Source organism: Eimeria tenella, genomic scaffold (genome assembly GCF_000499545.2).
Source record: "Eimeria tenella Houghton genomic scaffold, Eth_scaff2, whole genome shotgun sequence".
NCBI classification, from domain to species: domain Eukaryota; phylum Apicomplexa; class Conoidasida; order Eucoccidiorida; family Eimeriidae; genus Eimeria; species Eimeria tenella.
The window spans coordinates 1008894-1035114 of record NW_013541843.1 but is presented as its reverse complement, the minus strand read 5'-3'; the positions used below and the strand labels follow the sequence as shown (position 1 = coordinate 1035114).

Genomic DNA, 26221 nt, shown 5'->3' with positions numbered 1-26221 from the left:
CTCAACCCCCGGCTGGTGTTTTGAGAGGGCATGGCTGGAAGCGGTGCCGGTTAGTTTGGGAAGAGCACGGACTGGCTCTTGCTTTGCTGCCGCTTGCAGCAGACAACGGCAACACTTTTTTATTGAGCAAAAACTGCCTGATGCTGCACTGTGCGGGGCAAAGGGCCGAGTACACAAGGCGGACCGTCTTTTTTCACAAGCTCAGTGGTGTATTTTTCGGCGCAGGATTGGCGGGCTAAACTTTAGCACATTGCAAGTGAAACTGCGTCGGCTGATGGCCCGGATGAGGCCTGCTTTCCCCTGCAGAAGACTTTACTGCGCGTTTGTTTGTGTAGTTTTGTCTATCTTTATTGTCTCTATCTTTCTTCATTTTCGTGGATTCGGGAGTTTCTTTGTAAATACTGCGCTCCTCTCCTGTGCCTTTATGCCTGCGCCCATTATTTCCCTTGCTTTTGTTTTTGGCGGAAACGCAGTGACATGCGGGACATGCGCAGAGGTCGAATCAAGCTATCTACCTTTCAAAAAGCAATTTGCAACAAACCTGTCGACTGCACGCCCCAAGGAACACTGCAGAATGGCCTGGAGTATCACCTCCGCAGTGGACATTATAAGAGTAAATTGTTGTAAAGCCTGACTTTTCGCAGTCTTCGGCTGATCGGAGAGCCTTTCGATCGCCGAATTGAGTTTTCACAGCTTACACCCTCTAAGTCTCTGGGATAGCCCAGGAGCCCGAGAGGTTCCAGCTGGCTGCCGAGCTTGCCCGCCTTCACCCTACCACATTGCCAGTGGCCTGGTCCTTCTTCTTTATTATATTCGTATTTTCTAGCGTTTTATTAGAAATACTTTCAAGGAGGCTTCTCTACTTGTTATGGAGAGGAGCAGATGGGATATAAAAGCGGACAACCCGGCGACTATTTGTTCTGTCGCGAAAGCCGACCATCCGCGATTTCTGGCTACACCTGAACGGTCAGGGTAGGCATGAGCCATTTCACTTTGTTTTTACATCTGGGAAGACGGGGTGGCCCCCTGCGCCAGAGTGGTGGGCCATGTCCGATGTTAGGCACCTACCGAAATTCTTGATTTCTTTTTCCTGTTGAGATTGTTAGTGGAGGCAATCTGGGTAAAACTTAGCCTGTCACTGTAAGGCACAACTAAAGTGATGAGTGTTGCCTGCTGCCTTTTGGGTTTGATGCATGCGATTCGCCTTTTAGGTATCCGCCGGCTGACTCATGCTGAAGCAAAGATTAACGAAGGAAACAGTCCTGGCATAGTACATAACTGTGCATAGAGAAGCGTATCATGCGATTTCAATGCGCTCCTCAGCTGATAACACCAGTCGGTGTCCGTTTTGAATGACGAAGAGGCATTGCCCACTCTAAACCGCACGTCCCTAGATTTGGTCGACGGCACCATGTTTTGATTGAGTGTAGATTGCACTTCCCATTATTAGCCGCAGAGGCCGTTTTCTGCTGCTGCCTCATCTAGCTGTTTGGTTCCCACCCTCACTGTGGCGTAGCTGTGAGGTTTTTGCCCCTAGCTGCTTGGCTCTTCGTGGGTTTGGGGACGCTTTTTTGTGGCTTGAAGTGAATCTGACATGAAAAGATAAGTATGGCCTAATGAGTCAGATGCCAAGAAAGCAGGTATCCAGTAACCCGGCTCTTCGAGCGGAGAACTCTGGGGGGCCCCGCTGCCGACCGCCACTGCTGCAGCAGCAGCGGCAGCATTAGCAGCTGGCGAAGCTAATGCTGTATGTCTTGAATCTATGTGCTTCGTTTTCGTCTTCTCCAGATTTTTTTCTTTTTCTTGGTGCGTCCAGCGCGGCGCGCTTTGGAGACTTCATCTCTTTGCTGCTGCGCGGCTGCGCCTCCCGCTGCAGTGTCCAGCAGGAAACACAGGCAAGTAGTCAAAGAGCCCAGGCGGTTCCTTTTCCGTATATTCTCGTTTTTCCCTTGGCCTAAAGCACCTAATGTCAATTAGCAGCAGTTCTGCTGCTGCCGAAACCCACAAAACTAGCGGCAGCACACATGCTAGGAGGCGAGCAGCCCGTACATCGGGGAGGTGGATTTTGAGGTGTGCGGCAGCAGTAGCAGCAGCAGCCGCACGAACAGCCTCAAGCTCTGGGTCTTGCAGCTTGCAGGGGCGTATGCAGCTGGATGCGCGGGCTTCGGGGCCCACCTGTTGCACGCAGCCGCAGAGCCGCGAGTAAGCCCCTCCGGCTACGGCTGCTGCAGCAGCGGCCCGCCGGCGCAGAAGCAACCACACCGGCAGCCGCTGCTGCACATAAGCATGGCGGGTACCTGCACGGCTTGTGGTGAGTTGCCTGCTGGGCAGCAGGAGCACACCGATGCCGAGAGCTGCGTTGACACAACAGCAGGGCCAACTTCCCATGTGAAACAAAGCAGCAGCAGCAGACGCAGCAGCAGCAGGAACGGCCACGACGGAAACGGTAGAAATCTCCGTGAGGTGAAGGAGCTACATGCTTCATTGAAAGCCGAGCACTGGGCCAGCAGGCGCAGTACTTACCGCAGCAGCAGCGGAAGCAGTAGCAGCAGAAGCGGCAGATTCCACGTCAAAGGCAGGGCTGACGGCAACGCGAACATTAGGGAGGATTCAAAGCGACGCAGCCGCTACCGTGAGCAGCAACAACCGCAGCAGCTGCTGCTGCCGCACCAGCAAGTGCAACCTAAGGAGGAGCCGCAGCAATCAAAAGAACACCAACAGCTTCAGTGCGCGCAGCTGCATCTGGGCAGCAGCAGTAGAAGCAGCTCCTCTGGCGCTGCAAGGCTTGCTTCTGGCAGCAGCAAACGCCCGAGCACTTTGCTGCGCCGCTTGAGGGCTTTGGAGGAGAAGCTGTTGCTGTATCGCGACCCTCCTGAGAACAGCGGCAGCAACAGCAGCAACAGCAGCGCCGGAAGAGGTAGCACTGCTGCAGGCCCGAATTTAGTTAGTGCGCTGCAGCAGCAGCAGCAACAGGGGCGAGACTCGACAGAACCAGCGTCTGTAGAAGCAGCTGCTGCTGCCGACAGAACCAGCCCCTCGTGGCTTCAGGAAAAGTTGCTTGGAGCCGCCGCAGGTGGAACCAGCAGCAGCAGCAGCAGCAGCCACAGCAGCAGTTGCACCAGCAGATGCAGCAACAAAAACGGAGACAGCTGCTGTAGCTTGACTTTGAGTGACATAGCTCGCGGTGTAAGCCCTACAGCAGCAGCAGTAGTACCCACGGCAAACGACGAAACGCAGCAGAATGCCAACACACAGCATAGCAGGCTTTTGCAGCAACAGGAGGAGCAACAGTGGCAGCAGCGGCGGCACCAGCGCTTGCAAGAGCAAGATTTGCTGCTGCTGCCTAGTAAGGTATACAGGTCGGAGAAGAGACGCAGCAGCCGTAAAAGCCACCGATGGAAGCAGCAGCTACAGCTAGAGAAGCAAAAGCATGACACGCACGACATCCTGAGCAGCAAAGCTTCAAGTAGCCTCAGTTTGCAGCAGCAGCAGCTCATGCTGCTGCAGCAGCAGCACCACGAGCTTTCTCTGCTACTACAGCAGCAACAAAAGCAGCTGCCGCTGCAGCAACACTCTCGGTACGACCGGCACACGACTCTAGAAACAAAAAAGGAAAAAGCAGCAGCAGCAGGAGCGGCAGAAACGGCTGCTTCTGGTGCTGCTGGCCGCGGCAGCCAGTTGTCTTCTCTTCAAGAAGAGCTGCGGTGTTTGAGGGATCGACTGTTGAAGCCGCTTCATGACGCCCGTGCGACAGCTGCTGCAGCCCCCCAACGACAGCAGCACCTGGAATGGCAGCAGCAGCAGCAGCAGCACCATCCGGAGCAGCAACAGCGGCAGCAGCATTTGCAGCAACGGCAACAGCAACAGCAGCAGCAGCGAAAGCGAACTGAATGTGACGTGCAGCTGAGTGACCCACTCGCAAGGCCCCTTGAGGACTTCTTGGGGTCTCAGATGCCCATCTCTACCTTAAGCAGAAGCAGCAACAGCAGCAGTTGCAGCAGCAGCAGTGTTGCTGGGCTTGGGCCGCTGAGCCTCTGCCAGACTGGCGACAGTGGGCTGCAGCCACCAAGACCACAACAGCAAAAGTTTCAGCTGAAGCAGCCGAAGCTGCTGCTGCAGGAGCTGCAAAGCTCAGCGGGGAAGGCAGCGAATGATGTGGCTAAAGTTGCTGATGCGGACGCAGCAGCGGCAACGACAACAGCTATAACGGAGAGTGAGGCCGTTTCAGGCCCACTTTCCCATTCGCAGCGGCAGCTGCAGATCTCCCATGAGAAGCAGCAACAGCAACATCAGACTCAGCAGCAAAAACGCAGCCAGCAACAGCAGCGGCAGCTAAAAGAGGGCAAGCAGCACATGCATGGCGACAGTGAAGATGTGACTTCTGCTGCTTTGCCTCTGACGCGATCTTCAGCGCCCTGGGGGGCTCAGGAGAGACGCAACACTGCTGCTTCTGCTGCTGCTGTTGTCTTGGTGCCTTCCCACGTAGCAGATCGCCAGCTGCGCAGCGCTGATTCCGATTACCGTGCTTCCCTGTCTACAGCGGATGCTGCAACAGCAGACACAGCAGGAGGCAAATGCACATGCAGCAATGCAACAGAGGTAGCAGCAGATGAAGCAGAGCCTACTGCAGCAGCAGCAGCAGCACCTGCCGCAAGGGCGCATCCTGAGGTTGTGTATTCCAAGCCATTTTCGCAGCAGACAATGCACGGAAGACCCGTTGCTGCAGCTGCAGTTGCTGCCAGTGCTGCTGCTGAAGAAGTTTGGTGCGAGCCGCCTAGTGCAGCAGCTCATGTAGTGCCACGGGAACTGCGGCAGGCGGGTTCCCCCGCTGGCAGCACGCGTTGCCACCCAGCGTCCACGGCAGCGGCAGCAGCAGCTAACGACGCCTCACTTCCTACTTTGCTGCTGGTGCCGCGGCCAACGGCTGCTGCTGCTGCACGGGGAATTCATCAGACTGCGTCCTTGCGCTCATACCAAGACACAACGCTGCAACAGGAGCAACAGAAGCAACAGCATCAGACGCAGGCGCAACAGGAGTTGGATGGAACTGCCGCTGCTGCTTGGAAGGATGACTTTGAAGGTCGCAAAAGGCAGCAGCAACAGCAGCAGTCGCAGCAGCAGCAACAGAACCGGGAACAGGCCACGCAGCAGTGCACTCTTCAGAAGGCCAAGCTGCAGCCAAGTGGAGAAGTGGCGCTCGGTGAGGCATTGGGGGAGGCAGAGTCACAAAATTACCACCGGCAGCAACTGCAGCAGCAGCAGCAAGAACAACGGGAGCAACTGCAGTCACCGCTAACCACCGAACACCCTGGTGCTCATATTGTGAGCGACCGGCCCAGGCAGAGCAGCAGCAAGGAAAGCAGCAGCACCTTCACCGTGTTCTCACCACGAAGGAAGTCATTGGCTGCTCCAGTTCCAGCAGCAGGAGCAGCAACAGCAACAGCAGCAACAGCAGAAACAGCAGTAGCAGTGACAGGCGTGCCAGAACATAAAGCATCCGTGGCAGAGTCAGCAGCAGTCCCCTCAGCAGCAATGGCAGCACCACCACCAGCAGCAAACTCGACCGCTGTTTCAACAGTCAAGGCCGTGTCAGAGCCAAAGGCCACTCCAGCAGCAACAGCAACAACCGCTCCAAAATCGGAAATAACAGCAAGAGCAGGAGCTTCATCTGAAAGGATGCGAACGCCACCATCTGCTGCGGTGCGCCGTAGGCGTTCTTGGTGTTGCAGCAGCAGCTTCACCAGCAGCTTCACCAGCAGCAGCAAACAGGAGCTGCAGCTGCTTACTGACCTCGTAGGGCTTACTGATGCCGCTGATGTGCTTCTCGCAGCTATAGGGGGTGAAGACGAGAAGCTGCTGCCGCTGCTGCAAATGTCCAGGGGCCCCCTGGGGCTCCCGTGGACTACAAAGCCGATTGCGAACCCTCGGGCCCCTCCTGAAGTGCATTTAAGCTATCAGCAGCAGCAGAGGCAGTTGCAGAAGCAAAAACCGCAGCAGCAGCAGCAAAAAGAGCAGCAAGAAGTGGAGGAGCGACATGGAGACCAGTGGAGGCCACGACGGGAGCAGCAGCAGGCAGCAGCAGTGCATGGCGACATCAAGCAGCTGCTACATAGGCAGCTGGAAGAGCTGCAGCAGACAGCGCTGCTGCAGACAGGAGCCTCAGGCGCACCTGTGGCCCCACCCGGCGTTGTCTCCGCAGGTGAAGGACTTTTCGTTAGGTCTTCTTCCTTCAGCAGAAGCAGCAGCAGCACCATTAGCGACGGGGCTGCTGCGGCATTTGCTGCTGCTGCAACTCCCCACGCTGAGTTTTGTGATACTCCTGTCGTGGGGCCTTGCTGCAGCTTGGTGCCAACTCCGCAGCTTTCACCGACAAGCATGCAGCACCAGCAGCAGCAGCAACACCCGCTGCAGCACCAGCAGTCACCTGCTTTGTTGCCCTTGCAGCTGCAGCAAAGTCACCTCCAGGTAGCAATGCAGCAGCGCTCAAGAGAGTGGGTGCAGCAGCAACAACAGCAGCAACAGGAGCAACAGCAGCAACAGGAGATGCTCCGCAACCCCTGGCCCATGCCTGCTCTCCCCAGCAACTCGCCCTGTATTTCCCCATTTTCAATTTCAATTCAGCAGGAGCCGAAGCAGCTGAGTGCTCAAGAAGCAAAGCTGCTGCCCGCTTCAGATCCGGCTGCTGCAGGAGCAGCAAACAAAGACTGCACTACAGGGACCCCCAGCCTGGCCTTCGAGAGTGGCTTCGCAGACATCGGGGTATTGACAACAGCAACAGCCACACCTGACGCGGCGTCTGCTGCTGCTGCTGCTTTCGACTGCGGCCCCGCTGTAGCTGCTGACGCAGCAGGAGGCACAGCAGCATCTTGCGCCTGCAGGCTGCTTTCCGAGGGAGAAGTGATGCAAGGTGAGCATAGCTGCCTCTCAGGTGTACGTACACCTGAAGAAGGCTCTGCAATAGCAGCACCAACAACAGCCCCACATTCACTTGTAGAGACGGAAGAAGAGCAACTCGGTGGTGCAGCAGCCCAGTGTGTAACGGCGCCTGCAAACGTCTCGCCTGTGCTGGCAGCTGCAGCAGACGAGCCTGCTCGAGGCGCAGCAGTAGCTGCTGCTGCAGTTGCTGCTGCGGCTTCAAGGGCACAGAGGCAGCAGGCCCTTGATAATTTCAGAACCCTACAGCAGCAGTCTCCCGCCAGATTGCTGTCACCGAGAGATAAGAGAGAGGTTCAAGAAGCCTTGCAGCGGCTATGCCTCATCGCTTCGCAAAAGCAGCAGGAGCAGCAACAGCAACAGCAGCTGCAGCAACAGCAACGCCAACAGCTACAGCAGCAGCAGCAGCTTCTGCAGCAACCGCAACGACATCAGCTGCAGCAGCAGCAGCAAGAGCAGGTGCAACAGGAGCAGCAGCAGGAGCTACAAGGGCAGGAGCAACAGCAGCAGCAGCAGCAGCAACAGCAAGTACAGCAGCAGCGGATACAAGGCCGCCGGCGTTTCTCTGCAATCCACCTGAGCAAGAGCCCTGGAAGATCGTTAGCAGGGAACACCACAGGTCCTGCACCGGCTGCTGAAGCCGCGCCCGCAGCCGCCGCAGTGAAGGCGACAGCAGCAGCAGCGACTGTGGGAACAGAAGCAGCGGCAGATAAGACACAGGAAGCAATTGCAAGCCACATTTATGCTGGGCCGGAAGCAGCGACACCAGCAGCACCGCTGCCCCCGTCTTCAGTTCTAGATGAGCAGCAGACCTGCAGGGCCCAATTGCAGCGCCAGCAGCAAAAAAGAGGCCGTGCTGCTCAGTTGGGCCTTCGTCTCCTTGCTGCTGTTCGCGGAGGGCACAGCCGCAGCAGCCACCGTAAGCAGAAGGAGAGGCAGCAGCAGGTGGAGCAGCAGCAGCAACATATAGCCCAGCAGCAAGAGTCCCAAGCCATTGACGGCAGATCACTTCTCTTAGCCGCAGACACAGCCACATGCTTCGCGTTTGGTCAGCAGGAGCAACAGCATGAGCAGGAGCAGCAGCAACTGGACCAACTGTGGCACCAGCTGCTACAGCAGCAGCAGCAGCAGCAGCAGCAGCAGCCGCAGCACCTGCTGCCGCTCCAAAGTTGGGGTGTCCCTGTGCTACATTCGGAACCTTTTCCGTCTTGCGTAGCCGCGGAAGCGCCTTATGCAATTCAATCTCTTGCTGCTGCTGCAGCATCTGGTGCAGCAGCTGCTGGAACTGCGTCTGCTGATGGAAACGGAAGCGTCGGCCGATATTTCTCACTTGCGGAAGCGTCAAAGGGAGTGACTGCTGTGGAGCCACAGCGCAGCAGCAGCAGCAGAAGCATAGGTGCAGCAGGTTTAGTCGGTTCAGGCGCCGCGGGCAGTTTGCCTCCAGTACGGCGGAGTAACAGCAGCAACAGCAGCAGCAAATTTTCCTTATGTCGGATATTTAGGAGGAGACACTCCGCTACTGTGGGGTCGAACTGGGGTTCTTTAGGGGAGGAGAAGCAAGCAGCACCCTCAGCAGCAGGTGCAGCAGCAGCAACGGGAGATCCTTGTCTCTTGTCTCAAAGTAGTGCTTGGCTAGTAACTTCTCCGCTGGAGCAGGTTCATCTCCAGCTTCCTTATGGTTTCGCTGCGGCAGCAGCAGCTGAAGAGATCACTGCTGCGTATCCGCAGCAGGAGCCTTGCAGGAAGTTTGCTCAGTTGTCGCAGCAGCAGCAGCAGCAGCAGCAAGGACGGCTGCTGCCTGGGCCCCCCTTGCCGCTGCAGCGAGAGCCCGAGCAGTTGCAGCAGAAGAAGCAGCGGCAGCAGCGGGAGGCAGCTACCCCTGCAAAGCCCCGACGGTTCAGTTCGCCCTTTTTGTGGGGTCGGCGGCGCACAGCTGCTCAGTGCAGCACGTAATGGCAGCAACAGCAGCAGCAGGTTTTGCAAAGTTGCTGCTCCTTGAGTCTGCGCAGGGAACAGTAGTAGGGGCGGAACGTGGGAGTCACACAAAGCTCCGGAAGCCCCAGAGCCTGAGAAGGCTGGCGGCTTTGTGTTTTAAATGATGAAACACAAGAGTCGAATACATTTGAAGTGAGCCAAAGTAGCTCAAGGGCAAATAAAGCAGCGCAGATAGGTGTAAATAGCGAAAGAAAGCAAGAGAAACATGAGAAAAAGACACAGCTCATTGGGAGAAAGAGCCCGACTTAGCGGACACGCAGCAGAAACTCACCACGCCAGCAGCTCGAGGCAAAGCCCCTGGCTCCACATGCGCATGCATACGATGAATGGGCCCAGCAGCAAATGTGAAAACGAGCAGCAAATAAGGAGCCCAGCAGCAGAGGGCCCAGCAGCACATAGTGGGGGACCGCTATTGGGGCGTTTCTTAGGCAGCTGCCCACAAAACGGGAGCGACGCGCGGACGCCTCTCAAAAAGAAATACGAGCTGATGCAATGAAAAGAACTAGAGACAGACACATGCAAATGATACACTGAAGAGGAACGAGCCGCAACAGATTCATGGCAAAAACAAGAGGCTGCGGCCCAAGCCTACCCGTCCTAGCCAAAAGGCATATGCACTTGCAAGTGTACATGCACGTTCAGACGCACATCATGTGTACTTTTAAAAGCCTACGCGAGCGTCTACTATTAAATGCATGCGCGCAGGCACTAAAGTTTAGTCTGTTTGGCGTTGCGTGGCCCCATAAGATTCGCCGAGGAATTGAACTAGAAATAAATAACCGCTGCTGCGCTGCCTCCAACGTGCGCAACAGCTACACACTGACGAATACTCCTTTCGCGTCTTCAAACGAGTTAGCAAGCACGTGACTACCAACTAGGATTTAGGGTTTACAGCTTAGGGGTTCGGGCTATCCAAGCTAATGCAGCTACTGCTGCTATGGAGCAAATGCTGACCCTTAAACCGCTCCCCACTGCCCACTACGGGGGCCCCAGGGAAACCCCAGAGGAACTTTCGAGCCCGCGGCTCTGCACTTAAGTGCATGCAAGAGGCATATGGGGCCCCTGGAGGCGCAGAGGAGGGCCAGAAAGGCGCAAGCACCATTTTTCGTTTGTCGGGGGCCATACATTTGCAGGTATGCCCCGTATGTCTCGGGGACTTGCCAACGTGGGACGCGCCCAAAAATGCTAACTACATTTAAGCAAACCTGCGTAAGAAAAATAAGGTAACGAATATACAGAGAGAGCAGGCCTTGGGGTTTCTCCACAGCCAAAGGGCCCCTCGAGCACCCAACAATGGGGCCCCAGCCCTGGGCGTTGTTGACCGGCATGGCGACGGCTGCGGCTTCGGGCTTCCTTCTGTATTCCATTTTCTTTTTATTTTGCTCAAGTGCGACGAGAAAGACAGATTTCTGTGGCTACGTGGTGAGACCCCGTCACGCCAGGCGTCGCATCTGCTGCAGCTGCTGCTGCAAGACAGCGTAGCGACATGGGGCCCAGAGCCCCGCGTGGGACAGCGGCGTTGGTGCTGCTGCTGCCCCTGCTGCTGCTTGTCCTGCCGAAACAGCAACTCCAGCAACACCAGCAGCACCAGCAAAAGCACCATGGGTTCCCAGGCCTCTTGGGGGCGGCTGCCATGGGCAGGCGAGCGGGAACTCCTGCCTCTTTAGCGGCCCCTGGGACCTCTGCAGCAGCAGCGTGCAAGCGACCGCAGCAGCAGCAGCAGCACGTGTTGCTGCCGAGTCCCACCCTAGCCCCACCTTCCGTCTTGCAGAGGCAGCAGCAGCTCCAACAGCAGCAGCAACAAAATGGGCAGCAGCTGCATCAGCGGCAGCAAATCAGGGTGTCTTCTCTTGAGGCGATCTCATCAGAGCATGGCGGCTGGCGGCTTCAGCTGTACGTACACTCCACCCGCCCGCTGCCCTTAGATACCGTACTAGTTGCTCACCACATGGAGCAACGGCAGCAGCAGCAGCAGCAGCAGCAGCAGGAAACTGCATGTGCAGGTGCTCCCATCGCCGTGTCAGCGCCCGCAGGCAACCCAGTATATTCAAAGCAGCAGCAGCGGCAACTGCAGCAGCAAGCGCAGCAGCAGCAGCACCATAAGCGTGGCGGTTTCTTCCGTTATTACTTCACGCTAGCAGGACAGCCAGATGCAACAGAAGCAACAGCACAACCAGTTGATTCCGTGCAGGCCTTGGCGGATGCCGTTTCTCAGCATATCCCAGGACAGTTCTTGTTTGGAGGAGGGCCAGCAGCTCTTCTCTCAATGCTGCTGCTGCATCACGCCCATGAACTCCCTCCAGAGGTGGCAAGAGCAGCAGCAGCAGCTGCTGCTGCTGCAGGGGGCTTGCCACCCCTTTTGGCAACAGCAGCTGCTCGTCGCCACAGACACAGCCGCACGCGCCTGAGGCCCCTGTGCAGGCGCAGCGGCAGCTGCAGGGGGTCCTCTGTGGGTCGAGCGTTACCTGAAGCTGTCTTAGCCAGTGATCTTGCTGCTGCTGCTGCAGCAGCAGCACTAGCAGCAGTTGATGATGGGGATGGAAGTTCTGAGAACCCGCAGCGGCTGCATGCAGCGCTCTGTCTGCACTTTGGGGCTGAAGGGATGCCCCCACTGGAGGTCGCGCAGGTGTCCGTCGGACAGCCCACCGCCCAGGCGCAGCAGGGACAGCAACAGCAGCAGCAGCAGCAGCACATGCAGCAGCGGCAAGGGCAGGACGCTCAGATAGACAACGGAAGGCAGTACCTGGAGAAGACTGAGCAAATGCGGTTGGCTGGGCCGCCGCTGCACTGTGAACTCTACAGCGCCGCCCTTCTGGAGCAGCAGCAAACGCAGCAGCGGCAGCAGCAGCAGCAGCAGCAGCAGTCTCTCGAGGAAGGACCCTTCTTGAAGGGCCTTCTGGATGCCTTAAGTGAATCTTTTAGGTCATTTGCCGATGCTGGGGAGGCAGCGGCCGCAGCAGCAGCAGAAGCTAACCCGCTGCTGCTGCTAGGAGCTGCCGGCTGCTGTGCCTCTGCGGTAGTCGCCTGGGCCATGAGCCGCAGCGCTCGAGACAGCAGCAGCAAATGCATCGGGTCCTGCTGCGATGGTAAGCGTCTGCTGCTAGTTGCCGCTGCTGCTGCTGCCGCGGCTTGCCTAGTAAAGCGGGCTAGAGGGCAGGGTTGGTATTGCTGTTCTTGTGTGTGCATGCTGCCGTTGTTGGCGCTCCTGCTGCTGCTGCTGCTCCTGCAGGGGTGTATCAGGGGGCCATTACTCACGGCAGAAGGGAACCGTCAGCGGCTTCTTCAGCACGTCAGGACGCAGCAGCAGCAGCAGCAAGCGGCCTAGCTGCTGCTCACCGCGTTGCAGCTGCCGTTACGTCAGCACAGCAGCTGTGGCACCCGAAGCCCTCGCAGCAGCAGCAGAAGGCGCGCAAACCCCGGAGAAGGGGAGCAGCAGCAGCAGCTGCTGCTGCAGCGGCTGCGGCGGCCGGAGGCAGGGATATTGTTCCCAGTCAAGTAGTGTACGACAGCGTGTGGCTCCCAGCAGAGAGTGGCTGGTAACCCCGTAGCCACAGCAGCAGCCGCAGCAGCCGCCGCTGCTGCTGGAGGGCTGCAGTTGCTGGCTGTGGAGGGATGACCTGAGCAAGCCCTTCATGCTGCACGTAGCTGCTTTGCAGATGTACGAGCGGCAGCAGCACCAACAAGTAGGAGCAGCAGCTCCTACGTTTTGCATCTTGCTGGCTTCACCCTCTGCGAAACGTACGTACTCCCGACAAAGGCCGCACGTTTGTTCAGCGGAGCTGTTAAGACGGCGCTGAGGTTTATGGTGACTGCCTTGGGGCGTGGGCGGCACGCGGCGCCTTCGCGGGTGGCAATGCCCATCAGCTGAGCAGCTGGCCAGGGTCACCTGCGCCGCTGGTGGGGCCTTTTCAGCGAAAACGCCGTGAAAGGGCCAACAAATAACTCTTTAACATTATAAGGTTTAGTTGGTTTACAGATTTCCCTTCCCAGCGACGCAGTTGAGCCGCATGTTTGCCCGCAGGCGTTGCAGTAGCTACGCTCTTCGGATGGCTGGGCCACCCTGGCGGCCCCCAGCCGCCTCTGGTCGCGAGTTGCTCTTAGTTTCCATTTTTGTCGCGTTTAGTCTAGTTTGTCGTACTGTAATAAAGTTTTGTGTCATTGTTTTGAGTTCTACTGACGGAAAACGATGAAGAATGGACACAGGTGGTTCCCCTTTGGCCGCCCGCGGACGGCGGCCGGTGACCCGCCGGACCCCGCTGGGGCGCCTGAAAAGCCAACGGCGGACCCCTGTCTTCTATCGATGTCTTCTGTTGCACCTAAAAAAGCCTCTAAGCACAAAAACAATCATCCCGTGGGTCGCCCATCGTCCCCTGCCTCAGCCACGCAGCAGCCAGGAAGCAGTCCGCAGCAGCCGCAGGATGAGCGGAAGGCAGGCCACCCCCTGCCGTCCTCTCCGCCTCTGTCTATCAACTCAACAGGCCCCAACACACCACAAACAGCAGAAGAGGTGGGCCCCCAGGCGTTGTCGGGGCCCCCAAAGGCCCTCGGGCCCCCCCTGCGAATACTGGAAGATTTCCCAGCTCTTCCAGCGCAGGCGGACCTCTTTGTGGCTGCAGAGAGGAACTTGGATGCTCCTCTTGGCAGAAACTGCAGAGTGCCTGCGGCTGTCAGCAGCAGCAGCAGCAGCAGCAACTGTGCTGAGTGGGCAAGCGCCCGCCGCTGTGGGGAGATCGGCGCAGTGCAGACTCTAAGCCCCTCAACAGCAGCCCTCGTTTTCTTTTGTCCCTCTACTCCTCCTGACGTTGCTGCTGAAGAGACGAAAGAAGAACCAGGGGCTGCCCCCACTGCATGCGGCACAGCCACTTCCATCCGCACCAGCAGCAGCGGCAGCAGGCCAGCTTCAGCAGCAGCAGCGCCAGAAGGCGGAGTCTGGAGGGCCCTTGTGCAGGTGAATGGAGACGTTGAGAGGGCAGAGGCCTCAGTCGCCTTGTTCGGGTTTGCTGAGGCCCGCGCTGCAGCAGAGCTTGCTGCTGAGCGGCTGTTGCTGCAGGCAGCTGAGAGGCGCAGAGCCACCGGAGAGGTCGGGACCTTGAAGCAGCAAAAGGAAAGACAGGCCCGTGATGTGCTGCTGGTGCGTCGCAGCAGTAACTGCCGCCGCTGCTGCTGCTTGTTTTTCTCGCGGCTTCGAGAAAGACGGCTGCAGTCCCAGCCCGCTGCAGAAACGATTGTGTTCATGTTGGTCGCTGCTGCTTCTGCTGTTGTTATTGTTGCCGCTGCTGCTGCCGCAAACGTAAAGTAGCGGAAGCTAGCTAATGCCTTTGTTTCTGTTGCTGCTGCAGCGTCTCTGCGAGCTGTTGCCGCTAGACTGCCTTCCTGCTGCAGCAGCGCTGCGGGAGGGCTGCCTCCGCTTGCTGCAGTGGCTGCTGATGAGGGCCCTGCTGTCCCTGCTAGACCTCGTCGATGTGTCTTACCGACAGCAGCAGCAGCAGCAGCAGCAGAGCAGCGGCAAGTTGCCGGCCAGCGACCAGGCACTGTTCGTCTCGCTGCTGAGCCACCACCTGTCCACGGTGAAGCGCGCGCGGGGGCCAGAGGCACTGTTTGGATACCTTCAGCTGCTGCGGCCTCCTGCTGCAGGTCTTGCTGCGGGGGAGCTGCAGGAGCCGCAGGAGCCGCAGCAAGGCACTAGAGCTCTTGCCAGTCTCTCGGGTCTCAGAGACGGCGCCGACTACATCTACACGAACAAAGACGGGCCCTACCTCTTGGACTTGCTGCTTTATGGGCTGCGCAGCGGCGCCACCGGGAAGCAGCACCAGGAGGAGCAGCAGCAGCAGCACCAGCTGTTGAAGTGGTGGGATTCAGACGAGACTCCAGCAAAAGCGGCAGATGAAGTGGACGACCCCTGGAGCCACAACGCTTGCGGGGACCTTCCTTGTGGCTCTCTGGGGCCCCCTGCTGCTTACGAGGGGCCCCCGTCAGCAGCAATTGAGCTGCTGACTGGACACTCCCCAGTGAGGTGCAACAGCGGCAGCAGCCTCTGCTGCGGCGACCGGACAGAGTTCATCGACTGCAGCGCCGTCGGCGACTAGTAGCCGCGCAGCAGCAGCTGTGCATGCTGTTTGCCGCAAGCTCCTGCTGTGCTTTGTGTCTTCTGTCCTCGCTGCTGCTGCTTTCGACCATTTGGCTGCACTGCCGGCGGATAGCAGCAGCAGCAGCAACTTCTGCTGCCGCAAAGGCTGGCGCTGCTGCACCTTCTGGGGACTGTTTTCTAGGGATGGATGCTAGGTGTCCGAGTCGCGCTAGAATTGGCTAGCTGGGCAGCCAGCTTAAAGCTCGCTGGTCCATAGCTAGATCGAAAGATGACTAGCTAACCAGCAAGAGTGGCCAGGCCAGCAGCGATCTCGCTAGCCAGCTAGCTAGCCAGTTCGACAGCGAGCAAGCCGCACATCAGGCGGAGCGATGAAACGCTCCGGGTCCAAAGCAACGCTGCGTGCGTTGTTCCTGCGTCGCTAGCCAGTCAAGCGGCTTGCTGCGCCACTGTTGTACACAGCTAGCAGGCTCACTAGTTGGCTCGGTAGTCTGCAGCACCGAAACCTTTAGACACCGTGCCGGGGCATAATCAGAAGAGAAAGAACCTTAAACACATTTATACGGTTTCTGCGGCGGCCGCGTTGTCGCTGCTGCTGCTGCTGTCAGCGACTGTGCCGCCGCCAATGCGGCAAAAGGAGACTCTTGGAACCTCAGGGACTGCTAGGGCCCCCTTTGCTGTGCGGAATGTCAGAGAACAGAGTGCAGCACTACGCCAGCAACGCACATCGCCGCAGCGATGCCTTTGCGCACGCCTATGCACTGAGACTCCTGCAGCAGCAGCAAGGCAACATTTGGCGGACGTAGGTTTCTTTGCAACATAGAACCACACAACTGCCGCCAGTGCTAAACAAAATACCACTGAGCACAGCAGCAGCAGATGCATCGGCAGCGGATGCAGTAGCAGGTGCAGTGAAAGCATGTGTAGCAGTATGGTGCGCAGCAACAGCAGGCGCAGCAGCAAGTGCAGCAGAAGTTTCAGCAGCAGAAGCAACAACGAACCTGCACACTGCAGAAAAGGACGTGGCTTAGCACGACCACTGCCGCTGCTTTGCAGCCTTTAAGCGCCCCCGAAGTGACAGCGCCTGTTATTCAACACCGCAGTATAGGAGCGACAGCAGCAGCTCTACGCAGCAGCGGCAGTAGGAGCAGACGCACCAGCACGAGCTCCTACTGCTTCAGCAAGACCAGAATGTGAGGCAATTTTTTCTGCATTAACGGCAGAAAGTGCGTTAACAGCAGCAGCAAATGAAGCACCAGCAGCAGCAGCAAACGCAGCAGCAACCGCAGCAGCAGGCTAACCTAGCCGGGATATTATATACCACATTGTGGCCGAATGGAAGGCCCCACAAAGCAGCAGTAAAAAAAGAAGCAATGCGATGGTCCTTGCGTCTCCTCCTTGATCCCTAACTCGACTTAATATCAGCGCGTCTAGCTACAGGCACACACAGCTCGCCACAGCATGCCACAGCTAGCCGCAGCTAGCCAGCGCACGAGCCAACACGCCAAAGCACTAGACGCGCGATGCACATGAAAGAAAACATTCAGAGCTGCGGCAGAAGCACGGCTGGAGGCAGGGGCGGCAAGACTCTGGCTAGCTAGCTGACCAGCTCGCAAGCGAGCCAGATAGCCAGCTAGTTGGCTACCAGCAGCCTCGGCAGCAGCTAGCTAAGAGTCACACCTGGGGCAGCGTCCACACACAAGTCCACACCAACAGCAGCCCAGTGCTGATGGCCCTGTTGACGCACACAAAACCCGCAATAAGACTCTGCAACCGCAACAGCATAGGCAATTGCAGCGGCAGCAGCAACAGCAGCTCCAGCAGTAACAGCAACGGCAACATACCCCATCATAAAGACCAGGTTAAGGCCAGTGATGGGAGCGTCTTCGTCCTCCATAAAGCGTTCGTTCAGCACGAAGGTCAGGCCTTGCTGCGAAGCAACACTCAGCCGGTGGGCGCTAGCTGCGGCTGCTGCGGTCGCTGCTGCTGCTGCTGCTGTTGCATTTGCTGCATCCTTTACTGTATCTGCTGCTGTTGCTGCTGCTGCCATTGCTATGACTACCGCTGCTGCCACTACTTATGCTACTCCTTCTGCGAAACAACCTTACAAGTATTGCAGCAAGTAGTGACAAGATCATTCCAAGTGACTCCTGGCTGCTGAAGGTGAGTGACAAATTCGATGCCTGAAGTGCAGCACGAGCAGCAGCAGCAGCAGCAAAAGAAAAAGAACAGCAACAGAGGGAAATTGCAGCAACGGCTGCAACGCCCCAGGCAGCGAGCGTCTCTGGAACCCATGAAGCAACAAACAGGAAAGCACGCCAAGACCCGAATGGCACTGCAGCGAGCCTGCTGCAGCTGTTGCCGCTGTTTTTGTTGCTGTTGCTGCTGCCGCTCCTGCGGCTGCTGCGCTGCTGTCTACCTTAATGGAGACGCCCGCAACGATTAGGGAGAGGCTGAAGTATTTAAGAGGTGAGAATTTCCTGCAACCGCAACGTATAAGTGTCCCATCTTCCATTATTACGGTTGCTGCTGCTGCTGCTGCTGCTGCTGCGCTGCCTGCTGCTGTGTCTGTTACCGCTGCAGTACCTGCCTAGAATGAGGGCAGAGAGAACAGCAGTCCAAACAATGGAGGTGCTGCTGAGCAATATGTACACCCCAGAGCCGCACAGCACCAGGCCCGCTGCAGCAGAAGCAGCAGCAGCAGGGCAGCAAACAGCAGCACAAGGTGTTGCTTTTGCTGCACTTATAGCTTATTATGTGTTCACCCAGGCGCGAATAACCCAGTATGTTAGCTAGCTAGGAAGATACATGGCTAGCTAGCGACGGAGGTGGCTAGCCAGATAAGCGCCTCACCCTTCTCTAGCAGCTGGTGACTCAAATCTATCAAAGCCAGCCTGAAGGCTCGACGCCAAAGACGGGGGCTGCAGCAGCAGCAGCAGCAACGCCAGCAATTAGAGCAACAGATGAAGGCAAACGCAGCGACAGTGGAGGCAGCGGCACCAGGTAACACGCAGCAAAACAGCTGGGCAGCAGCAGCAGCAGCTCCAGCTGCAACAGCAGCAACAGCAGTCATTAGTTTTTGTAGCTGGGCCCTGGAATAGAAGCAGCAATAGCTGCAGCAGCCGCCACAGCTGCAGCAGCAGCAACGACTGACTTCCGTAACTGGGCCCTGGATTCGGGTCTCTTGGAATCAGCAGAAAGGGGAAGGCTGCCGGCGACGAGCATTCCGATGAAGTGCGGCAGTAGAAACAGGAAGGTGCTGGCCTGTACGTACACCTCAACCCAACACGCCAGTCACCAGCAGCAGCAGCAGCAACAGCAGCAGTAACAACAGCAGAAGCAGCAGCAGGTCCAGTCACAGCAGCAGCAGGAGCGAAGGAACCCAACTCACGCTTGCCACGCCCTGGTAACGGCAAAAGTCGACCTGCAAGCAGCAGAATACGCAGCACAGACGAGAGTAAATAGGCAGCTGCAGCAGGTGCAGCAGCAGCAGGTGCAGCACTGGCAGCAGCAACAGCAACGACCGCAAAGCAGGGGCTTACAAGGATTGGCTGTCCGCAATACCCAAAGAGAAAGACACAGAGGGCCCCGATGAGTTTGATCTTCTCAGATTTGCTGCTGTTGCTGTTGCTAGTCTTGCTCCTGCCGCCGCTACTGATGTCGAGGACTGCGTCGCAGCTAGGCTCTTGCTGGCACTTCTTCTTCAGCAGCGCTTGGCTGCTCTCCCCAGTGTGCTGCTGCTGCTGCTGCTCCTGCAGCAGGTGCTGTTTCCGCCCCATCGTGGCAGGGGGGAGGGACCTCGCCGTGTTTGGCGCTGGACGGCCTAGGCTGAGAGCCGGGTTTGATTTATTTGCTGCAGCAGCAGCGTATGCTGCTGCTACTGCAGCGGATGCTGCTGCTTCTGCAGCGGCCCCTGGAGGTACGGCTGCTGTCCAAGATTCTGGGGTGCAGCAGTTGAGTGATATTAGCCGCTGCTGCTGCTGTTGTTCCACCTGCTGCAGCTTGCGTGATCGCCAGATGTTGCTGTTCCCCCGGCAATAGTAGAAGCTGCTGCAAGCAATGTCGATATTAGTGTTCTTCTGCAGCGGAAGCAGCAGCAGGCGCTCCTCTGCTGCTGAGCTCTGCTGCTCTGGGTGACTAGCAGCAGCAGGACTGACCTGACAGAGCAGGAGCGGTCGACCGATCAGGAGCGGCCGCAGCCGCAGCAGCAGCAGCAGCACCAGCAGCAGCTTGTGGGATCGTCCTCTGTCTCGCCTGGGATCGTCTCCGTGTCTGTGTGAGTCTGCAGAGAGTTAGGGGAACCCACAAGGCCTGCTGCGAATCTCAGTTGCTAGGGCGTCCTGTGGAGCCAGGGCGCAGCAGCTTGGGGGCCCTGTCTCGGGCGCCGCCCAGCGTATCGAGCCGCCTGCGGCAGCGGCCCCCCCCGCCGCCGCAGCAGCAGCAGCAGCTGCTGCTGCTGCTGCCGCGATGGGGGGCGTCTTTAGGGGAAAAAATGCGTGGGCGAAAGTTGGTTAGTTAATTTGATCTTCCTTAATTTACTTTCTGTTCTAGTGCCCCCAGCAGCAGCAGCAGCGCAAGCAGCAGCGGCAGCACAAGCAGCACCAGCAGAGACTCTGCTGAAACGCCCCAGGGGCAAGAGGCCCCCACGGTGTCGTAAGAGGGCCCCCCAACAACAGCATAAATTCACACCGCGATTCTACCATTAGTTTCTTCGTAATACTTTAGCTGCTTGTTTGCTTTGCTTCGGGGCTTTTGTTGTATCTGCTGCTGCTGCCGCTCTTGCTACACAGCTTGTTACTACGCAGCTGCTGCGGCCCTGCCTCCACGGCAGCCTGTACGTACGGCAGCAGCAGCTGCTGCTGCAGCAGCAGCACCAGCAGCAACAGCAGCACAACTGTAAATAGGTTTTTATGCAGCTCCGGCTTCTTCATTACAACACTTGTGTCTGCAGCGGCTCTCTTGTTGCTGCTGCCTCTGGCACTGGGGCCCCCAGTTAAAACCCCACTGCAGCAACGGCAACGGCAATAGCAGCAGCAGCAATAGCAGCAGCAGCAGCAGCTGAGCTGATAGATAAATCCCGTATTCTTCTGTACACACAGGTTCCTGACTCGTAACAGCAAAAAAACACCCACTGCTTCTCCACCAGGAGCGGCAGCAGCAGCAGCAGCAGCGAATTGTGCAGGGACTGCCAGCCACAGCCAGCCGTTGTCGCAGGCGCTGCTGCTGCAGTCGGGTCTCTCCCTTACATTTGTTGCGTTATTAAATCTGCGTGACAGCAGAATCGGCGGAGTCTGCAGTAGCGGAAGCAGCAGCAGCAGCAGCGGCAGACGTCAACAGCAGCAACAGCTAGTCAAGGCCGCCGGTCGGTCTCTTTGTCCACCTTGTTTGCTTCACACATTTCTCCTAGAGTGTACTGCAATCAAAGCAGGAGCAGCAGCAGGATTGCCAGCATAAGCACCAGCACCGGAGCTGGTCTAGGCAGCAGCAGCAGCAGCGGCAGTAGCACACGCAGCAGCAGGAGCCGGTCACCTCCGCGCTTGTCACAATGGGGAAGGTGCGTATAGCAGGCTGACAGCGACGGAAGCAGATACGTTTCAAGCGGCGGCCTCTTGCTGCTGCTGCTGCAGCAGCTGCTGCTGCCGCTGCCTGTGCTGCTGCCGAGTCAGTATGTGGAGCAGCTTGTGCTTCTCTTGCGCGTTCCTTCAGCCGTCTGCGTGTTTTCGTTAATTAATTGACTCAAACTGATTATTAGTGTATTATTTTTACCTTTTGCTGCCGCTTATTTCCTCTTTATTTGCGCCGCAGGACTACTACAGAATCCTGGGGGTTCCCAGAGAGGCCACCGAGGCTGACCTCAAGAAGGCGTACAGGAAGTTGGCCATGAAGTGGCACCCAGACAAGCACGCGGACCCTGAAGCCAAAAAGAAGGTCCGTAAATCCTGAACCCTAGACCCTAAACCATAACAAGAACATGGGTGTGGGGCCTGCTGCCCGCTTTTCTCTTCGTGTCTTTCTTCTCTGCTGTTTGATTCCGCTGTTTCCTTAGTTGCCTCGTTTGTGTCCGTTCGATTTCTCGGCCCTTTGCTCACCCCTCTGGTTCAAAAACCCTAAACCCTAAACCCTCGCTTTCTGTGCAGGCTGAAGCTCAATTCAAAGACATTGCGGAAGCCTACGATGTGCTGAGTGACAAAGAAAGGAGACAGGCGAGCACAAGACCCGGCCCCCGGAGCCCTGAGTGCACGTCCTTAACCCGAAGGGCTAAGTGTTTAAGGTTTAGAGTCTGGGGTTCAGGGTTTGGAGCCTGCTTGTACAGATATACGACAAATTCGGAGAAGAGGGCCTCAAGGGGGGAGCCGGGGCCCCCAGCGGCAGCCCCGGCGGTGCAAATGTCTTCTGTGAGTTGAAGCCGCTAGCCGCAGCCAGAGGGAACTCCAGACCCTAAACCCTAGACTTTACGCCCCATGCGGAGGTGCCCTTGAGTCGAAGTTACAAGCAGCCTTAGCTGTAGACGAAGTCTTTTATCGCCCTGCAGTAATGCAGAAATATTATTTTCAGCGAGGGGCCACAAGGGACGCGTAGGGTCTAGGGTTTAGGGTTTCGGGTTCAGGGTTTAGGGTTGGTGCGCACCAGACAGGGAAGTGGACCCCAGCGAGATATTTTCGCGCTTCTTTGGGACCGACAGGATGAGTGGAGACTCGGAAGACCCCTTCTCACATCCTGTGAGGGTTTAGGGTTTATGGTTTGGTCCCCAGGGCTTTGATTTCAGGGTCTCACTTGTAGGTGCACTGGAGAAGTGGAACCTAGGGCTTAGGGTTGATTCTTAGGGTTTAGGGTTAAAGGTTTAGGGTTCCTGTTGTCTTCAGATCTTTGGTATGGCCGGCGCGGGTGGTCCCTTTGGCATGCGGTTCAGCACTTCTGGAGGCAGACGTAAGGCTGCTGCTGCTGCTGCTTGTGCTGCTGCGGCCGCTTGTGCTGCTGCTGCTGCTTTGCTGATGTGACCAGTGAAGGGATGGCTTTTGTGTTCGCTACTGCTGCAGGGTGTGGTAGCATGCAGGGAATGAGCAGCAGCAGCAAACCCCGATCCTACGAGAGGGACTTGGTCTGCACCTTGGAGGAGCTGTACACGTATGCCACACCATACGAAGCAGGGTTTAGGGCATAGGTTTCAGGGTCTAGAGTTTTGGATTCAGGGTTTAGTGCATAGGGCTTTGGATTTGGGCTCGACGCGGTGTCTGAACACCTAGCTGCCGCTGTTGTGCTGCCCCTGTGCTGCAGCGGAACCACAAAGAAGATGAAGATTGGCAGAACGCGGTTCGTGCAGTTCCCCAACTAGGGTTTAGGGCTTAGGGTTTAGCGCTTAGCCTTCAGGATTTTAGATTGCTGGAGGCCGCAATTAGTTTGGAGCACAGGACGTAGGGCTCAGGGTTTGACGTGTTGGTTTGGTGCAGCTTCCATAACGGCCGTCCGGTTAAGGAAGACAACGTTGTAACTGTCGACGTCAAGGCGGTGAGCTTCCCGTTAGGGGCCAGGGGTGTAGGGTTCGAAGTGGGAGTTTTAGGATTTAGGGGTTTGGTCTCAGTGTTGAGGATATTCGGGCTAAGGGTTTAGGGTTTAGGCTTTAGGAGTAAGCCGTCGCGTGCTGTGTACTGTTTGGCTGATGTGCTTTTGCAGGGGTGGAAGGAGGGCACCAAGTCAGCTGCTTCTTCTGCTGCTGTAGCTGCCATTTCTGCGGCTGCTGCTGTCGCTGCTGCTAAGCCCGCCGTTTGAATGGTTTTATTCTATGCAGGATCACTTTCAGCGGCGAAGGAGGCCAAGAAACCCCCAACGGGCCCCCGGGGGACCTTATATTGTAGGTTGTGTTTGGTGCTGCTGTTGCTGCTGCTGCTGGTGCTGCTGCTTCATTGTGGCTCTTTCGAGCTCACAAGATTTATCACCAACACCATAATTGCAGCACCGGAGAGCGATCAACACAATCACAGTCAGCTGCAGCAGTAACAGCTGCAGCAGTGGCAGCTGCAGCAGTAACAGCAGCAGCAGCAGCAGCAGCAGCAGCAGCAGCAGCGGATGCGCGTGCGTGTGCGCTGCGCAGCGTTGTGAAGTGCAAGCCGCACTCACGTTTCACGCGGGACGGGAGCCACTTGATTTACAAAGTGCCGGTGCCGCTGCTGAAGGCCCTTGTCGGCTTCACAGTACCTGTCACCACCCTCGACAACAGAACGCTCCACGTCAAGGTTGACCAAGTCGTCAACCCCAAGTACAGGAAGGTTGTCCCCGGAGAAGGTCCGCGCCTGTTGCTGCTACTGCTGTTGGTGGAGTTGTTGCTGCGGTTGCTGCTGCTGGTGTTGTTGCTGTAGGCGCTGCCGCTGCTGTTGCTGCTGCTGTTGGCTCTGCTGCTGCGGTGGTTGTGGGGATGGGGGCGCTGTTGTGGCGGGGGTGCAGCCTTAGCCCTGCTTCTGGTGTGCTGCTGCTGCTATTGTTGCTGTGCTGCTGCTGCTGTTGCCAGTGGCCTGTCATCACTTTTCTTGCTGCTGCGACTGCGGGTGAGCGTTCCGGCATATGCCGCCAACAGTGACTCTCTGCTTCATAGGCTGCGGGTGCTGCTGTTGCTGCTGCTGCAGGCATGCCGATTAGCAAGAAGCCAGGGGAGAAGGGAGACTTGATCATAGAGTTCGACATAATCTTCCCACGGTGGGCTGCTGCTGCTGTTGCTGCTGGAGCCGTTGCTGGGGCTGCTTCTTGCTGTGCAGTGTTTGCTGTGGGTGGTGCTGCGGCGTCTAGCAGACGTGGGTCGCGCTGCTGCTGCTGCTGCGGCTTCAGGACTCTGTCGGACGACCAGAAGACAAAGCTGAAGGAAATATTGGCGAACTCGTAGGTGCATTCGCTGCTGCTGCTGCAGCAGCAGACGGCGGGCAGTAGCGGCAGCCCAAGCAGGAGGGAGGTGCACAATCCCAACGGGCCGTGTCGTCACACTTCGCGCCAGGAATCTACGGGGCTTGTGGCTGCTTCCGCTGCAGCCCCTGCTGTGCGGGGCTTATAGCTGCTGCTGCTGCAGCCCAACCTGCTGCAGCCCCAGCTGCTGCAGTCCCTGTTACCGCAGCCCCTGCTGCTGCTGCTGCGAATACGGAGGCTTCAGCAGCGTCAACCGCGCCGTGTGCCGGGCCCACTCGGCAGCGGGCGCCCACAAGGGGATGTAGCGGCCCTCTGGTTTTGGAGGCTTTGTGGTACTGGGCTGCAGTGGCTGCCCACCTTAACTCTGTGCAGAGTTGAAGTAAATGGCAGCAGATTGGCTAGGGAGTTGCTGCCGCTGGTCGGAGCCTGAGGCTTGACAAGACTCATGAGTTAGCTGTTTGGCGGTCTGGCTAGCCGCCTAGGCAATTAAGTAGCGAGCCATCATGGCCTGGCCGTTAGTGGAGGAGAACATGCAGAAGCAACCTCTCCTAAGCTCCCTGCCCCTGTAAACGAGAGGCGCCCAACCTCTCTAGCTACCAAGAGCTATCTGGCTAGCTCCCTAGCTATCTACCAGCTACCTGCGCTCAGCGTGCACGAGCAGCTGCGAATGTAAGGTACGCAGCCGCATGCAGGAATAGCTAGAGGTGGTAGTTGGAAGCGACAGCGCCGCCCTAAGGGCAGCAGGCAGCTCACACAGACCTATTTGAGAGCTGGTTAAAAGCATTGGGGCTGCCCAGGGCCCCTGAGCCCCTGGGGCGGAGTGGGGGACCTTGTGAAGGCCCCCAGCAAAACAAAGATCCTCAGGGTAGCGAGCGACGGGCCCCTATAGGAGCCCCTAACAGCCTCTGCTGCAGGCGGGCCCCCTACGACCCGGGGACCCTTCTGCAAGGGCCCCCCAGCGGCTGCTGCGGCAGGGGCTCCGCTGGGAGGACACTGCCAGGGACTTTTTCCCCGTCAAGGCCCAGCCTGCTGCGGGCCCCCAAGAGGCTGCAGCAGCAACAGATACGGCAGCAGCAACACAAACAGCAGCAGCAATAGCAGCAGAATTATCGGCGTGCCCATTGTCCGTCCAGCTAGGTGAACGCAGTACAGAGAGAAGCCTAGTCTGCTTGCACATACATGTACTTACATATGTATAAATACAAAGTCGTAAAGCTGATAGATCATATATGCGGCATGCAGTCTATTTAATCATAGTTATTATATACAGTAGATAAACAGCATATATATTTTGTACTGCACTGCCGGCTCTTGTGCTTTTTTATTTTGGTGTAGCAAGTAAGCCGGCGAAAAATTATCGCGGCCCCTCACCTGGGTCTCCCTAGGAGCCCTCGGTGCGTTTGTGTTTGCTGCTGCTGCTGCTGCTGTTGTTGTTGCTGTTGCTGCTGTTGGCCTCCCTCAAGCAGCAAGGGAAGTGTCTGGGAGAGCCCCGAGGTAGGCGCTGGGATGCCTGTAACCGGGGTGCCGGGGCGAAGCTTAAGGGAGTGCATGGTGAAGGGTCCCTCCGCATGTGGGGGCCCCCCTGTGGGGGCCCCTAAGTCTCTGGCGGCGGGCGCCCCAAGGGGCTCCAGGGCACATCCAACCTGCAGAGAGGGGCCCCCCTCGCTGCGGGCAGTCCCCAAGACACTCCTTGTGCTCTGTGCCTCCACAGCTTCCCACTGCGGCGCTGCTGCTCCTGCGCTTAAGCGTGAGGCCTTGGGGGCCCCTCGCTGGTCCTGCGGGCCTGCGGGCACCCGCAGAGCGCCGTGGGTACTCACAGCAGGAGTCAGCATGTAGCGGGAGACGTCGGAGGCCCCCTTGGGTACGGACACCCCAGGGGCCCCCGAGAGAGCCTCTAGGGCGACGGCCTCCTCGGCTTCTTCAATTAGCTGCTGCAGAGACCCCAAAGGCGCGCTGCGTGCAGCAGCAGCAGCAGCAGCAGCAGTAGCAGCCGCAATAGCGGCGGGGAGCACTGCCTGTGTTGCTGCCTTCGCCGTTGCTACAGCTGCCTCGCACACTGAAGCTGCTGGAGTTGCTGGTGCGGGTGTTGCTGCTACTGCAGCAGCAGCTGCTGCTGCTGTCTGCACGAGGGCTCCCCCTGACCACCTGTAGGTAACAGCCTCTCCTGCAGGGGACCCCTGAGGAACAAGAGAGGGGACGCCCTCAGGCTGTGGGCTGCTCCGGCCCGCCGTCTGAGCTCTCGCTGCCTCTCCACCTGCGGCGCACTGGGCAGTGCACGCTGCCATTGGTAAGCAGTGCAGGCTTGCGGGGCCTCGGGGG

The 26221-nt window shown here is 57.8% G+C and overlaps 6 protein-coding genes across 6 annotated transcripts; 4 read left to right on the top strand and 2 right to left on the bottom strand.

The window, feature by feature from the left end:
- Positions 1-2286: 2286 nt before the first annotated feature.
- On the top strand, positions 2287-8886 carry ETH_00029685 (uncharacterized protein; the record flags this gene model as incomplete). Its single annotated transcript, XM_013374365.1, has 1 exon — positions 2287-8886. One exon carries the CDS (start codon positions 2287-2289, stop codon positions 8884-8886), a length of 6600 nt encoding a protein of 2199 aa, XP_013229819.1.
- A 1528-nt stretch (positions 8887-10414) lies between these two features.
- Positions 10415-12468, top strand: ETH_00029680 (uncharacterized protein; the record flags this gene model as incomplete). Its single annotated transcript, XM_013374364.1, has 2 exons — positions 10415-12014; positions 12158-12468. The coding sequence occupies 2 exons, from the start codon at positions 10415-10417 to the stop codon at positions 12466-12468; spliced, it is 1911 nt and encodes a 636-aa protein (XP_013229818.1).
- Positions 12469-13114: 646 nt separating this feature from the next.
- On the top strand, positions 13115-15014 carry ETH_00029675 (uncharacterized protein; the record flags this gene model as incomplete). Its single annotated transcript, XM_013374363.1, has 2 exons — positions 13115-14059; positions 14268-15014. The coding sequence occupies 2 exons, from the start codon at positions 13115-13117 to the stop codon at positions 15012-15014; spliced, it is 1692 nt and encodes a 563-aa protein (XP_013229817.1).
- A 688-nt stretch (positions 15015-15702) lies between these two features.
- Positions 15703-18792, bottom strand: ETH_00029670 (uncharacterized protein; the record flags this gene model as incomplete). Its single annotated transcript, XM_013374362.1, has 10 exons — positions 15703-15783; positions 16015-16097; positions 16694-16943; positions 17122-17196; positions 17433-17493; positions 17600-17693; positions 17867-17934; positions 18168-18277; positions 18405-18437; positions 18556-18792. 10 exons carry the CDS (start codon positions 18790-18792, stop codon positions 15703-15705), a joined length of 1092 nt encoding a protein of 363 aa, XP_013229816.1.
- Positions 18793-20558: 1766 nt separating this feature from the next.
- Positions 20559-23885, top strand: ETH_00029665 (heat shock protein 40, putative; the record flags this gene model as incomplete). The annotated part of the gene is made up of 14 exons (XM_013374361.1): positions 20559-20567; positions 20819-20941; positions 21151-21216; positions 21327-21408; positions 21644-21732; positions 21877-21940; positions 22051-22138; positions 22289-22324; positions 22462-22519; positions 22685-22704; positions 22800-22862; positions 23103-23293; positions 23632-23701; positions 23831-23885. The coding sequence occupies 14 exons, from the start codon at positions 20559-20561 to the stop codon at positions 23883-23885; spliced, it is 1014 nt and encodes a 337-aa protein (XP_013229815.1).
- Positions 23886-24825: 940 nt separating this feature from the next.
- On the bottom strand, positions 24826-26187 carry ETH_00029660 (uncharacterized protein; the record flags this gene model as incomplete). Its single annotated transcript, XM_013374360.1, has 2 exons — positions 24826-24949; positions 25274-26187. 2 exons carry the CDS (start codon positions 26185-26187, stop codon positions 24826-24828), a joined length of 1038 nt encoding a protein of 345 aa, XP_013229814.1.
- Positions 26188-26221: the final 34 nt, after the last annotated feature.